The sequence below is a fragment of the Chaetura pelagica genome, unplaced genomic scaffold, assembly GCF_000747805.2.
Source record: "Chaetura pelagica isolate M959 unplaced genomic scaffold, ChaPel_1.0 scaffold127, whole genome shotgun sequence".
NCBI lineage: Eukaryota > Metazoa > Chordata > Aves > Apodiformes > Apodidae > Chaetura > Chaetura pelagica.
This window is the reverse complement of record NW_009953923.1, coordinates 1,353,256-1,366,330: the sequence shown is the minus strand read 5'-3', so window position 1 is coordinate 1,366,330 and position 13,075 is coordinate 1,353,256. Positions and strand designations below refer to the sequence as shown.

Below are 13,075 nucleotides of genomic sequence, written 5' to 3'. Positions count from 1 at the left end.
AAAATTATTCTCACTTTGCTTTAAGTATGGAACCATTGAGAAAACCTGTGTAACTACTGCTGCTTCTGTAAAGCAGTATTATAAACCATCTTAAGACAGGAATCTCCAGAGTCTCAGATTCACCTGTTCAGTTGGATAGCTCCTCAAAACTCATTTAATGTATATGTCATCCTAAATTAGCTGAATCATAAATCTTCGAAGAAAAATTTTATGTGAAAGACATTCCAATATCCTTAGGTCTAAATGACTACTTGACTTTGCATCAGTAATCAGGCATCTGTATTCCTGCAGAGCCACCTAATCAGTTCTTAATACAATTTTCTCACAGAAAAAGAAGACATGAAAATAGACAATTTCATTTTTTTAGAAGTTACATCAGAAGAGCCTTAAGGCTGTGCCTTAAAAGTATGATTCTGAAAATATGTTGCTAAAAAGCAAATGCTCCTCATGCAGCATCCTTCTCTAAAGTCATACTGAAACACTGAAATGCCACTGACTGGTTGGCAAAATTGGAGATATATGACCAAATCTAGTCTACTAAGTGCAGATGTAAGCCAACTAAGTCAGCAGAATTGTGGAATCTTGTTTTGTAGCTGAATTAAACCAGTGAAAATTTTTCAGCACCGAAACCAAATTCTGTCATTTAACTTAAGAATTGTAGATGTATTTCTCCATGCAATGCTTGATAAAAGCTACTTGTAGCTTGCAAGCAAAGAATCCCTAATAGTATTTTGACCACCTACAAAATACCACTGTGCTATTACTAGTACCTTTGAAAGATCTCAAGCTTTATGTAAACCATGTACTATTTTGAGTTTGCATGTAAAAGCAAATTCTAAGCACATGTGAGCACATCTCATTTAGCATCACATATTGCAACCTGTGCAGAAAAGCTAGTAGTAATCCTGAGCACTGTAAGATAGAACGGGCAAAACATTGGACAAGTTTCAAGAAGCTAACATTAGGCATTTGTGTTCATAAATACATTTCTGCGAGCCCTTGCTTTTTTTCTTATTCCTATTTGAGGCCAAACCTGGAGTATTGCATTTGGTTTTGGGCACCTCAATTCAAGAGAGATCTCGAGGTGCTGGAGCGAGTACAGAGGAGGGCAATGAAGCTGGTGAAGGGCTAGAGAATAAATCTTATGAAGAATGTTTGAAGGAGCTGGGAATGTTTAGTTTGAGAAAGGAGGCTGAGGGGAGACCTCGCCAGTCTCTACAACTACCTGAAAGTAGAGGTTGGTGCTGGTCTCTTCTCACAGGTCATTAGCGACAGAACAAGAGGAAATGGCTTGAAGCTGCAACAGGGGAGCTTTAGACTGGACATTAGGAAATGTTTTTTCACAGAAAGAGTGGTTAGACACTGGAATAGGCTGCCCAGGGAGGTGGTGGAGTCACCATTCCTGGAAGTGTTTAAGGGTCATTTGGATGTGGTGTTGGTGGATATGGCTTAGGGGAGAACTTGGTAGAGCGGGGATGGTGGTTGGACTTGGTGATCCCAAGGGCCTTTTCCAACCTGAACAGTTCTATGATTCTATGATTCCTATTATTATTAATTTTAATTTGTTTTATTTTTCCCTAAGGTCTACATATAGTTCAAACCTAAATCTAATTTGCAGCCTGCTTGAAGAGTCCAGAATGTAACATCAACAATGATGGTATCGACAAAAATTTTTTTTTCCTTTCTAGCGCCTTGTACTTGGTATCTTCTTTTACAATAAAATCAATCAACTGCAGTTAATACCTAACTTAAAGACCATTGCAATGAAACACAGTTAAAACCAAATATAGCAACAAGAGCAAAAATATCTGGAAAATTTGATGTCTGTGTGATTTTAAATTTGTTGCAATAAGAAGGGTATGAGTATGTTCCTGGCTGTGGGTGTGAATAAAAGAGATGGCATTTGGAAACTATATGAACTGACATAAGACAAAAAAGCCAAAGATGGGAAAAGCTGAAGTGACCTTGGAGGAAAGCTTGGTCATGTTTAACAAAGTGAAGATCTGACCAGCCATTCTCCCTACCATGTAACATGAAATTCATGTAGCAGCAATTCCTCCCCAAGCAAAGTGGTGGTTAATATTCCCACATTAACCAGATAAAAAACAGCTGATTCCTGATCTCTTCACTTTTGATACTTGGTAACTTTGGGTCTTTCAAATTATAAGACCAAGATGCCAGACAAAGGTGGTTATTTGTAACATACATAAAGGCAGCTACTGGAGTTAAAATTTATTTGTACAGCTCTTCGGAAATGTAAATCACTGGAGAAGTGTTAAGTACTACTAGACAAGCCCTGCCTGACATTTTCTAGCTATTATGAAGGCCAATTGCTGCAGGGGAAATTCTCATCTTAATGCTGGCAGACCTGCAAGCTGATTTTCATTTACATCAGTATGAATTGTGCATCTATAATTATAGTAATATATCCAGCACCGTGTCCTTCAGACAGCATGAAAAAGCCCTGCATAAATTATTAAAAATTACCTTGCTAAAAAGTGACTGTATGGCAGTAAGGTAAGGTTTTAAACTGTCTGGGGGCAAAGCAAATGATGTTATAAATTGCGGAGCCATCACTTCTTTAAAATGCAATCTCAATTATGGAATTATTTCATATCATGTTAAATGGCACATTTCTCTTAATGAACTGCAAGTCTCTGCTCATGTTAATCTTTTCTTTGCATATCAATATTTTTGTTCTCACTGATGATGAATTCTTCCTTTTTTAATCCACACCTTTTCCAGTTATCCTTTAATTTCCACTCATCTGATTATTTCCTGCGTACAATTAATCTACATAACTATTAACACATTAATGAACTTGAAATTATTTTAACACTTGGTATAATTTCCTCACTATATAATACAGTATGTTCTCTTAAATAAGGGAACATTGAACAAAACTATAATCAGACCAAGAAAGCAAAGATGGAGAGTACTACGGGATCAATCAGGACTGTTATATTTGAAAGCTGTACCATGACCATACTAGTTGTCTTCCCCTGTAACTGCCCTATCAGAAACAAGCAAAGAAGCTTCAGAACAATAAAGCTTTAAATGAAGTTCAGAATTTTAAGTACAGGGGCTTGTAGCCACAGTAATTGAAAGTTTATGGACTAAGTCCATAACTGAAGGAAGAGAAAATGTTCTCATATAAAACTGATAGGAGAATGTTGTTTATGATTGAGTAAGGCTTTTCTTCAATTAAAAAACCACTTGTTGTTACTACCCAGATTTTAAATAGATCATGATTCTGATATTAACACATCTCAGCACTGAGCTAGCGGCACTACAGATGACATCTAAATCTCATGTTCTTCTTAACTACAAAACATTAAACAGAGTTTTCATCACAGTTGTTTTAATGGTGTCATAACGAACTTCCTTTATTGCCCTTAATGGATAATTAAGATGCTGTCCTCCTATTTAAAGGCTCAATATAACTGTAACTAGTAACAATGGGAAACTGGATTGAACCCTAAGTAATCTGAGATGCATTTAACAAGAGACCCATTTAGTGAGTCACACCAATCTCCGGCTCCTTGATGGTTTTAAAAAAAATATACATTTAGAAGTTTTCAATTTCAGCCCATAGTCCTACACAGGGCTTCTTAATGGGAAGAGCTTAAATTACAGCATCTACTTTAGTAATAGCTGAAAAGACTGTTACATTTAAATAATTTGAATTTCAACTGTTAAAAAGCAATCAGTGAAGACTGTTGAGGACAAAAACTCAGTGTATTTCTCTACTTTTTATTTACTATTAGTAGAGAGAAGTTAAAGTCTTAGAGGAAAACAGAACCTCACAGTTTTTGCAAATACCTGTCTGCAGATAGTAAACCTTTGTCAAATCTATTCTTTCTTCATAGACTATGAAACCCAGTTTCTGTCCATAAGGTACTCTTCCTGTACTGACTCTCACAATGGCAATTTTAAAATTTAGATTTACCTGATACCTCATTAAAACCATCAGACATATGAAGCAATTTAGATATGAGAAGCAAGAAGCTTCTACAGTGGCATTAGACCACATATTCTCCTACATCTTCACCTGTAAAACAATGTATGGAGAAATTCTTCAGTGCAAACACCAGAAATCAAATCTACCCTTTTGCACTGCTGTTGCTTGTGAGTTCCTGCTACTTATGCATCTCCTCTTCCTCTCCACCACACATCTGGGCAAAATTATAGAAGGTTACAAGAACAGCATGTGAAGCACTCGTTTCTGGGAGGTGAAGGAGGCTTAGGCTACTCCCCTGACAGCAGCCAGTTATACTGTTAGAAACTAAGAAAGAAGATCTGGGTATGGAGGGAAAGCCTGTCATCCTAGGAAAGCAAATAACTAAAAGCAGCCTGCCATGGGTCTCTGGTACCACAGTGCCCACAGCCAGTAACTTTAATCCTTCCTTCAGGAGAAAAGATTTGAAGGTCTCCTAGCCACCTATCATCTCCGCTCTATAGCTCTGGCCTCCCTTTCCCTGGATCTGGAAAGCCACAGGGATGGCAAGGGCTTTTTTCACTGACTCAGTTGTGTGCATTCGAGGTTATGCCAGGACAACTGCACACAGTCTGCTCTGCTGCTCCAGGCCTCCAGCCCAGCTGCTACCATGAACAGTATTATCAGCTGCTGCTTGCAATGGAAAATACCATATTTACAGTTAATTACAGAAATAACTGTGGTTTACAAAGGCCTGCAAGCTAACTCAGGTTTGAGTTTCTTCAGTTTCACTTTCCAGGTTCCCACTTCCTTTTTTTCAACTTACTAATAACATTGTTATTGAAGTCATCTTCATTTCTTGATACTTAATATGAATAGAACATTCAAAGAAAGCCATTACTGAACTTACTGGGGGTTATGAGCATAAATTCTTCAGATTTCAAAGGCTGGTATCAGAGGGGACGCAGCTGGACAAACAGGAACCTCTCACAGGAATATGGGAAAGAAGCGCCTTCCTCATAGAATCATAGAATCTTAGGGGCTGGAAGGGACCTCGAGAGATCATCTAGTCCAACCCCCCTGCCAGAGCAGGGTCACCTAGAGTACATCACACAGGAACTCATCCAGGTGGGTTTTGAATGTCTCCAGTGAGGGAGACTCCACAACCTCCCTGGGCAGTCTGTTCCAGTGCTCTGTCACTCTTACAGTAAAAATTTTTTTTCGGATATTCACCTTGAACCTCCTATGCTCCAATTTACACCCCTTACCCCTTGTCCTATCACTGGTCATCACTGAGAAAAGCCTAACTCCGTCCCCCTGACACTCACCCCTTACATATTTGTAAACATTGATGAGGTCACCCCTCAGTCTCCTTTTCTCCAAGCGAAAGAGACCCAGCTCCCTCAGCCTTTCCTCATAAGGGAGATGTTCCACTCCCTTCATCATCTTCGTAGCTCTGCGCTGGACTCTTTCGAGCAGTTCCCTGTCCTTTTTGAACTGAGGGGCCCAGAACTGGACACAATACTCCAGATGTGGCCTCACCAATGCAGAATAGAGGGGGAGGAGAACCTCTCTTGACCTACTAACCACACCCTTTCTAATGCACCCCAGGATGTCATTGGCCTTCTTGGCCACAAGGGCACATTGCTGGCTCATGGTCATCCTCCTGTCTACCAGGACCCCCAGGTCTCTTTCACCTACACTACTCTCCAGTAGTTCAGCCCCCAACCTGTACTGGGACATGGTGTTGTTCTTCCCCAAATGTAAAACTCTGCACTTCCCCTTGTTGAATTTCATCATGTTTCTCCCCGCCCAACTCTCCAGCCTATCTAAGTCTCTCTGAATGGCAGCACAGCCTTATGGTGTGTCAGCCACTCCTCCCAGCTTAGTGTCATCAGCAAACTTGCTGAGGGTACATTCTATACCCTCATCCAGGTCGTTGATGAAGATGTTGAACAACACCGGTCCCAGTACCGACCCCTGTGGGACTCCACTAGTCACACACCTCCAACCACATTCTGCCCCATTGACTACAACTCTCTGACTCCTTCCTTTCAACCAGTTCCTAATCCACCTCTGTTCAATTCAGACATTGTGTTAGAGGGGTCTGAAGACCTACATTTGGGGTAACCTTGTTCTCTTTATCAGCAGCAGCCTCTGATAACAATAATGCAGACAGCTACCACCATTTCTACAGCCCCACCAAGGCTGGGGCAGCAGGAGCTGCCTATGGGTCAGCAGCCTCAGAAGTGACATGTGCTGCTCCCACAGCTCATCTCGACTGCCAGGTAGCTGCAGGCCACCACCTGCTGTTCCTTGGGCAAGCTGGAAGCCAGGAAGTCCAGAGGGAGCGAGCCTACAGAGCCAGAGATGTTCTCAAAGGAGTTTTGATAACAATTTCATCAAGCATTAACAACAGTATAGAGCACTAGCTCTTCAGGCACCATGACAACTTCTTATACCAGCATCTCCAAGAACTGACACTCTGGAGCATTTACACAGAACAACACAGCAGTTATCCATGCAAGCAATCTTTTATGCTATCCAACATTTCCCATTAATCTTATATGGTACATTATAAAGAAATTCCTTAAGGGATTCTTACTGTGAAAAAATGCCTTTTTTCAAGTTGTCAATATAGCTTTAATAATTTTAACAGTAAACTAACTATACAGCAATGTCTTATCCCTCTTGACATATCCCCAACATATTCCCCACAGAAAAATCTATATGGAAATTCATGGAAACATCCTCTTTAATACTCAGCTGCAGTTTTAAAATGCAAGTCCATTGAGTATAATTCTCTTTATTACAAACTTCAAGGCTCTTTTGCTCCTACTATCTATTATTAATCATCTTATGTATCTAGAAGGATGCATGGTTCAATTACATTTACTTGGTTCTTTCCTTTACAGCATCACAAGGCCTTATATTAACAAACCTCTGAAGCTTAAGGCAGGCCTTTCCCACAATGCAGACCTCCTGCAGCTCCTTACTCATCCAAGGAGATCCCAAAAGACAAAAAAAAGCTGACAGGAAAAGCTTCAGGGTCAGTGTTACATGAAAGGGTAAAGCAAGGACATTTGCATAAAGGTTCTCATGCTGTTTTTCTCTCCAAAGCCCACTCCCACAAATAAGAAAGAGCAACTCCCTGACTGCAGGAACAAGCTTTAAAACCCTAAGTTCCTGGTGCTGTTTGTCACTCACCCTGCAGCATGAGAATTTGTTGTGGTGTTACCATAGATCAAATATTTTTTTTTTAAAGTACCAAAACTAACAAAAATCAGGGCAGAGACCAGTAGGAAAGGGGAAATGTCTATAGTAACAAAAAGTATCATAGAATCATAGTGGTTGGAAAGGACCTCTGAAGATCATCAAGTTCAACCCCCCTGCTGCAGCAGGAACACCTCGGGCAGATCACACAGGAACATGTCCAGACAGGTCTTGAAAGTCTCCAGAGAAGGGGACTCCACTACCTCTCTGGGCAGCCTGTTCCAGTGCTCTGTCACCCTCACAGTAAAGTTTTTCCTCGTGTTGAGGTGGACCTTCCCGTGTTGTAACTTGGTGCCATTTCCCATCGTCCTATCAGAGGGCACCACTATTTGCATAGATAACTGTTTTGCTTAGATTACTAATCAACTGGTCTCAACTAACTTTCTAAAAAAATATATTCTTAATGTCCATTCTATGAGTTCATGCTCTTACCCACTGCTGTACAGCCAGTTTACAGTTAATAGAATAGCACAGACTGTTTCAGTTGGAAGTGACCAACAAGCATCATCTAGTCCAACTGCCTGAACAACTCAGGGCTGGACAAGCTAAAGCATGTTATTAAGGACATTGACTAAATGCCCCTTAAACAATAACAGGCTTAAAACTTTGACCACCTCTCTAGGTAGCCTGTTCCAGTGCTTGACAGTCCTCTCTAAAGAAATGCTTCCCAAGATCCAGTCTAAATATCCCCTGGCAGCTTTGAACCACTCCCAGGCACAAGATGATAATAATAATGCATTTATTCTGGAAACTTTGAAAACTGCTTTATGACTTTTCTAAACAAAGGATAAAGGGGGTTTTGTTTTGTTTGTTTTTTAAGTCAATACACATCAAAAGGCCAAAGAAATCCATCTGGATGCAGTGCAGAGAAATGCTAAAATTAAGAACCTACTAACCAAAGGCTAAGAAACAGCTATGCAGCCCAGTCAGTGTGGTAACTAGCATCAAGCACAAAGCTCTATTGATTTAAGTTTGTAATTGCTTATGGTGTTACACATTAAAGGTTTATAACATTTTATTTCTACTCAACACAGACATACGTGGGGGGGAAATAAACCCATAGACAGTTGGCCAAATGCACACCACAGGATCAAAAATAATACTTGCATTTATTTAATAATTTCATAAAGAGAATTTCTTATATCCTTTAATTTCCTGTGGAATTTTAATTAGATTGAAAAAAGAATGCAGGAATGATGTTCAAGGACTATTTTTCATAGCAACAACTACTCAAGATGTAGCCTCCCCTACTACATCTTCCCAAGAAAGCAATTTTTTATAGCTCATCCATTTTTAATTTGATAAAGCCTCTGTATTCTGGTCTCCCTTTTCATTTGACTGCTGAGCCTTCTAATAAATGTTCATTTCCTAGCAGCTATAGCACAATGAACAGAAAAGCAAACCATCGTTCATCTGAACAAAGACACTCCCACACAGTGGAGTATCTATGTCTGGGAGCCCCGCTGTAGAAAAACACATGCCCACAGTTATTCAGATTCCACTTCAGCCGCAGTGCAATGCACTGGCAGGCATGAATACCCTTTCTTTTACCTTGTTTATTCAAGAACTAAGATCTGCTACAGCCTGCTTTTAAGTATTTGATATCCTACTCTGAGGAGATTAAATGAACCTGATGCCAAATGAAAAACTTCAGCCATGCTGTTGATTTTCTGTAAACTTACGAAACCAAAATCTGAAGGTCTTGTCCTTAGAGACTAAAAGGCCTTTGCTCTAGGATTTTATATTTATTGTGCTAGCAAAGTCAAATCCTATATCTGACAGAAACTGATTTATTGATAGGTTCTCTCCTGCCTTGAGTGCATCTGAAAGCAAAACACTCATCTCTCTAATTTCCATACTGCTCCTCATGTAATTAAACAAATACACAATCTAAACTGACTTCCTTTCCAAGTGCATTAATGCAAATTAGTCGCTTGTGAGAGCAAAACATAAAGAGAAACAGAACTGTATTTTACATCTTGTTTAAGAAGAGTCTTTCATACTGGGAAGGAGGAAGATGGGCTGTAATAATACAGCGTTTAAATAAGTAAATACATACAGGGTTGCACGTTGAGAGCTCATGGGTGTGCTCTCATTTCTCATGCCTCCAGTGAAAGAGGTCGTGACCCTTAAGACTTTAACCTCATCACTTCTGATTTTTCATCTTGCTTCTCAGAAGAGAAATTTAACCCATCTGGTTTTCAATTTTATGAGGTCATGAGCCATGAAAGAAAATATAGCTTAAAAAAAATGGAGATATTTAATCTTCACTCAGTGTATAAGAGTAGATTACACAGATGTTTCTGTTAGGTCAGGACAGACTTAAAAGAAGTGGTCTACTAACACTTTGTTGTGCTTACACACCTCTAGTCTCTCTTTCAAAATAATGCACAATGGCCAACCTCAAATTCCCACCAACACAAAACCGGGAAAATCCTGCCTTTGATGTCATCACTGGGATATTTAGCCTAGTGCTGCACTGAGGCAGTAACTTCATCAGAAGTGATCGTTTTATTTCCTACCACAGGAGAGTGAAAACAAATGTTCTACCCTCTCCTCAGCTCTGTGGCAACATCAGGCAAGACAAGCAGAGAGAAGTCAGCCTGTGTCTGAGCTGGAAATTTCATTGATCAGTTGACACGTCCAGCAAGGCATTTAAAGAGTGCTGGTGAAAGGCGTGTTTTGTTTTTTTCTTTCTTAAGAACACAGCTGAAAGGTTTGCAGCCTCCCTCTCCCCACCCACGAAAGCTACAGAGCATCAGTCCCCCTCATCCCAAAAACCCACACCATATTAAACATTTTCCATACAAAAGAGTCTATAACATAACCTATGGAGTTTTCAGCATCCACCAAAGCTAGACTACCATTATCATTATCTCTTGGAGGATTTAAAATATGGGGATACTTGGAAGTCAGGTAAGTTCATAGTGTTTTATGAATATAAATGATACAACAAAACTAGTCATCTCAAGCAGCACAGTATCTTCAACAGAGGACTAACATATTTTACTACAGAAAACACTTATTCATTTGTTTCATGTATTTAAGAGATTAAATTTCACAGTAAAACGCAACATGCAGCAATGCTTTTTTTTAAGCACACCTGAAACACTTCTGGCATCTTCCAAGTTTTGAAAATCAGCAACAGAAAATGGCATGTAAAAAACAGATAATAATTGTTTCTAATACTATTCTAATGAGGATGGCCTTACAATCCAAAGGCCAATCAAGTTCTTGTGGACTGTGTCCACCTGAAATCTTGTTACTGTCTCCAACATAGCAAATACATACTGAGCTGTTAATTGCTGTAATGCTAATTAAAAGACAAAAAGACATGACTACACGAACAGTGAAATTGCCAATTAGCACATAAGGCTCCCTCATTACTGCTGATGTATGGTATGTGAAGCCCGATGTGGATAACAGTCATAAAAACAAAAATACATTTCAAAAAAGCTGATAGGTCACATTTTCAGCTTCCTTCAGAAGTTCTGCTAGAATCAGTAGCTGAAAAGTTGACCTATAGGAAAGAAATTCCTACAACATTTTGTAAAAATTGCTAAAGAAAAACATGGGCATTTTCCACAACTGCATTCACAGTGATTTTCAGAGGGAAGAGCACTGCCCTAGTGTATACACTAAAAAAAGTATTTTTAAAAACTTATTTAAAAAAGGCTAAAAGGCTAACCTGTCAGCAGATCATTTCTCCTGGTTATATACTCCCCAGAACGCTTCCACATAAGGGACTAATGGATACTGAAAGCAGTCCAGGTGATCCTAGTTTCCTTTATTCTTTAGAAGGAATATTTATTCTTGTGTCCTTCAGTCTCTTTCAATTATCATTATATGAAAGTTAATCTGGATCTCTATCACCCTGGAGCTGCCTGCATAAAGTGGTTGTACTCTTCATATATTACATATTTCCTCAGCTTTTTCTTTTTCTAGGTTTTAAATTCTAATTCAGAGGTCTCATGGTAAATAAAATTGAAATACTTTCAGCATTATCTTCCTGGTGAGAACTGAAGTATATATTTGTTTTTCACTTGCTCCCTTTTAATCAAGCATTTTGTTGACCATAATCAATTTCTTCACTCAAGAGAAAAATGTGCAATTATCTACAATGAAGAAGGTGTGTCTAAGCAATAGGGTGGGGGAAGAGAAATCAATGGAACCATCTGTCTGACATTCCTACAACATTATAAGAGACTTGTAATTAACTGCTTGCCTACCAAAGTCTGCCAGCTTTAACTCCCCCGTGTCACTGATCAGAAGATTCTGTGGTTTCAGGTCCCTGTGCAAAATGTAACGCTGGTGGATGTAAGACAGTCCTCGCAGCAACTGAAATAAAAATAACTGAAAAAGAGGGGGACAAAAAATGACCTCTGTTAATATTTTGCATATAACCACAGGTGATATCTTCACAATATGGAGGGTGCTTGCATATTGTGGTAACATTGTGTCAGAATTCCTCCCAAACTGGTGTAATTCCCACCCAAATTATACACAATGAAATTTCCATCTAAAAATACGTACTTTGAAAGGACTAACCCCAGCCTCCAAGCCCTACTACATCACAGATTCAATTTGCCTGCTTTAGAAAGAACAAGAGCAATACAACCATTTGCAGAAGGCTCAGTTTCTACCAAATTCTAATTATATTCCATTTACCCATATGGCCTTAGAGATTAGGTGGTAGCCTGAAGACAGATGTGTATCTTCACTAATTATAGGAAACAAGAGTACAGGGTGGATAGGGATGGGGAGATAAGGCTGGGGGATGGGGCACTGGAGCTAAAACAAAGAAGAAATTAATAGTACAACAATAATGCCTCTGTACCCAAGGAAATCTGCAAGTATGATAGGCTTTCCCTTCAAAGTTTGTTGTTTTTTTAAAATGGGACTTGCTTATGTATTTTTCATTAGGGGACTTAACAATGTCTTTTGAAATCTACTTATAGTAGTCTTAAAGGTAAATTTAGATAGAAACCTAACTCACCCCACATGTTTCTTTTAATACTTCACTGGAGTCCATAAACACTTTCCCTAAAGCTAAGCATTGATATTGTGTATTTTTATAATTTACAATTATAAACAAAGAGCTGGATGAGGATGATCTTTTGTCTTCCCCTTTTCAACTGCTCTCCCTGCATTCTTACTGGCACCTGCTGTGACAGGCTGCAAGTTTTACTCTCCTGGATTTTGTCAATGCGAAGAGTGAACAATTGTTTCCCAGGAGTTTTCTTTGATGTTTTGAAAAATCTCTCCTAATATACAGAGCCTTCCTACTGCCTGAAGTATTTTAAGAAATACTAGTTTCCAAATGGGAACACAAAAAGCCTTTGCAAAGCCAACCATGGGGGAATTCAAGAGTGAATATGGACCTTGTGTCTCACAGCTCAGCAACTGGTGAAATGTGCTCTCTCAGAAGACATGGAAACTACACCAAAGTTTTGGGAAAAGTCAACTCAAGCACATGACAATGTCTAATTCACTTGCAACACAAGCATCCTATTTAGTGATTGCTGAAGTGAGGAGACATGATAGAAAGTGTTACAAAATCTGACTATAGAAGAGAATAAAGGCTGACATAAAAGAAACAGAAATGTCACGTTACTGAAGTTGAAATTAATTGCATTTCATTTTTTTCCCTGAGTGCAGACATAATATGCTGTATGTTTAGCTATTTAGCCAGGGCACAAAGAACCATATCAATCACCTTCTTGCCAGGGTTGATTCTAACAATGTGGTGAGGAAACCCAAGAGCAAAATACAGAAGCAAAGGAAAGAATAGCAGGTGTGAAGGACCAGGTATTTCCTTACACGAACATGAAATGTCCTTTGAGTCAGCCGACAAAACTGACTTAA

At 39.2% G+C, this 13,075-nt stretch overlaps 1 protein-coding gene across 2 annotated transcripts in view; it reads right to left on the bottom strand.

Moving 5' to 3' along the window:
• CDK14 (cyclin-dependent kinase 14) overlaps window positions 1-13,075 on the bottom strand; it is a 254,892-nt gene that overhangs the window by 146,446 nt on the left and 95,371 nt on the right. For both annotated transcript variants that reach the window (XM_010001563.1, XM_010001564.1), the window contains one exon: window positions 11,440-11,563. In XM_010001563.1, coding sequence (XP_009999865.1) covers window positions 11,440-11,563 — 124 coding nt within the window. The remainder of the gene's footprint in view (window positions 1-11,439; window positions 11,564-13,075) is intronic.